The sequence below is a fragment of the Eimeria tenella genome, genomic scaffold (assembly GCF_000499545.2).
Source record: "Eimeria tenella Houghton genomic scaffold, Eth_scaff4320, whole genome shotgun sequence".
NCBI lineage: Eukaryota > Apicomplexa > Conoidasida > Eucoccidiorida > Eimeriidae > Eimeria > Eimeria tenella.
The window spans coordinates 1-2,222 of record NW_013545241.1 but is presented as its reverse complement, the minus strand read 5'-3'; the positions used below and the strand labels follow the sequence as shown (position 1 = coordinate 2,222).

The window sequence follows — 2,222 nt, the reverse complement described above, 5'->3', positions numbered from 1 at the left end:
AGGGTTTAGGGTTTGGGGTTTAGGGTTTGGGGTTTAGGGTTTGGGGTTTAGGGTTTGGGGGCGCCGACGCAGCGTGGGGCTGGCGCTCGAGAAGCAGGCTGAAGGGCTCGCAGCAAAAGTGCTCTGCGCCCCACACTTCACGGGCTAGGGTTTAGGGTTTAGGGTTTAGGGTTTAGGGTTTAGCTCACAGCAGCTATCTTGGCCTCGAGGGCCTCTTTGTCTCCTTCGGCGGTTTTAAGGGGAGCAGCAGCAGCAGCCTCTTCAGCGATTTTGCTGCAGCCTCACAAACCCGGAATCTTTTAGCTAGCGAGCTAGCTAGCTGGCTAGCTAGCTGGCTAGCTGCTGCTGGCTACTGCTGGCCAGCTAGCTGGCTAGCTAGCTGGCTAGCTAGCTCGCTAGCTCGCAGCGTTGCCCCTCAGCTAGCTAGCCAAAAAGCAGACACAGGCAAAAGCAGCTAGCCTGAAAGAAATCCGCCAGCTAGCTAGCCAGCTAGCTAGCCAGTCCGCCAGACAGCCAGCTAGCCAGCTAGCTAGCTAGCTAGCTGGCCTGCTAGCTAGCTAGCCAGCCAGCCACTAGGTTAAGTGGTCAGCTGCGCAGCCAGCTAGCTACCTAGCTAGGAACAACATAGCCAACCAGCCAGCTAGCTACCTAGCTAGCCAGCTATCTTCCTAGCTAGCTAGCTAGCTAGCTAGCTAGCTATCTTCCCAGCTAGCTAGCCAGCTACATACCTAGCTAGCCAGCTATCTTCCTAGCTAGCTAGCTAGCTAGCCAGCCAGCTACCTTCCTAGCTAGCTAGCTAGCTAGCCAGCTAGCTGCCTTCCCAGCTAGCCGGCCAGCTAGCTCCCTAGCTAGCCAGCTATCTTCCTAGCTAGCTAGCTAGCTAGCCGGCTAGCTAGCCAGCTAGCTACTTACCGGGCCTTTTCGAGTTCCTCCTGCAGGGCCTCGACTTCAAACGACTTCGCGTCACATTCGGCTTCTTTGCGCACCAGAGTCAGCCTTGCCACTTCCCTGCACCCAAACCCTAAACCCTAAACCCTAAACCCTAAACCCTTGACCGTAGGCCCCTAGCTCTATGCCCCAAACTCCACTCTCCGGAGCCTATAACTACACAGTACAAACCTGGGCCACAAAACTGGGCAGCCAGCTAGCTAGCTAGCCAGCTAGCTAGCTAGCTAGCTGGCTAGCTAGCCAGATTGCCAGCTAGCTAGGCTAGCTAGCCAGCTAGCCGCAGCAGCAGCACAAGGACGGCGCTCGCAGTTATCACTAGCTAGCCAGGCCACCTAAACAGCTAGCCAGCTGGCTACACAGCGAGCCGGCTAGCTTCCCACTTATCTAGCTAGCTAACTAGCTAGCTAACTAGCTAGCTAGCTAACTGGTTAGCTAGCTAGCTAGCTAGCTAGCTGCTCACGCCTTCTTTTCTGCTGCCTTCACTTTGCCTTCTAATTCATCTTTCTGCAGCTGCAGCGCCTCGCCGAGGGCTCGAGCCTCTACCAGCTTCTCCTCCAAGTCTGCGCAAACCCTAAACCCTAAACCCTAAACCCTAAACCCTGAACGCTGGGCCTTTACTTCAAGGCGCGCTTCCTGCGCCTTCGCTACTCTTTAGCACGTGCCTGACGCTCCGGCCCGCAGCCTGCGAGGAAGAGGGGTTTAGGGCTTGGCGTTTGGGACCGAGGGTTTAGGGTTTAGGGTTTAGGGTTTGGGGGACCTGCGGCCTTTTCTTTGTAAAGCTCCACGGACTTCTTCAGCGCCGCAGATTCGCCAGAGTCTTCGGTGGCGTCGACGAGCTTCTCCAGGTTCGCCTGAAACCAGTCAAAGAAACAATCGCTAGCTAGCTAGCTAGCTAGCTAGCTAGCTAGCTAGCTAGCCAGCTAGCTAGCTGGATAGCTAGCTAGCTAGCTTGCTGGCTGGCTGTATCTGGCTGGATAGCTATCTGGCTGGCTATCTTGCTGGCTACCCGGCTGGCTATCTGGCTAGCTAGCTAGCTGGCCAGCTGGCTAGCTAACTGGATAGCCAGCTGCCTAGCTAGCGAGCTAGCTGGCCATAGCTGGCTAGCTAGCTAGCTAGGCGCCCATCTGCCTGGACAGCTAGCCAGCTAGCTGACTAGCCAGCCAGCTGACTAGCCAGCTAGCTAGCCAGCTCGCCAGCTAGCTAGCCAGCTAGCAAGCTAGCCAGCTAGCTAGCCAGCTAGCTAGCCAGCTAGCTAGCCAGCTAGCTAGCTAGCT

The 2,222-nt window shown here is 56.4% G+C and overlaps 1 protein-coding gene across 1 annotated transcript; it reads right to left on the bottom strand.

The window, feature by feature from the left end:
- Window positions 1–179: 179 nt before the first annotated feature.
- ETH_00035550 (uncharacterized protein) lies at window positions 180–1,799 on the bottom strand (the record flags this gene model as incomplete). The annotated part of the gene is made up of 4 exons (XM_013380017.1): window positions 180–273; window positions 913–1,008; window positions 1,409–1,508; window positions 1,706–1,799. Coding segments are annotated over 4 exons (384 nt in total), but the record flags the coding sequence as incomplete, so codon positions are not given.
- Between the last annotated feature and the right edge of the window lie 423 nt (window positions 1,800–2,222).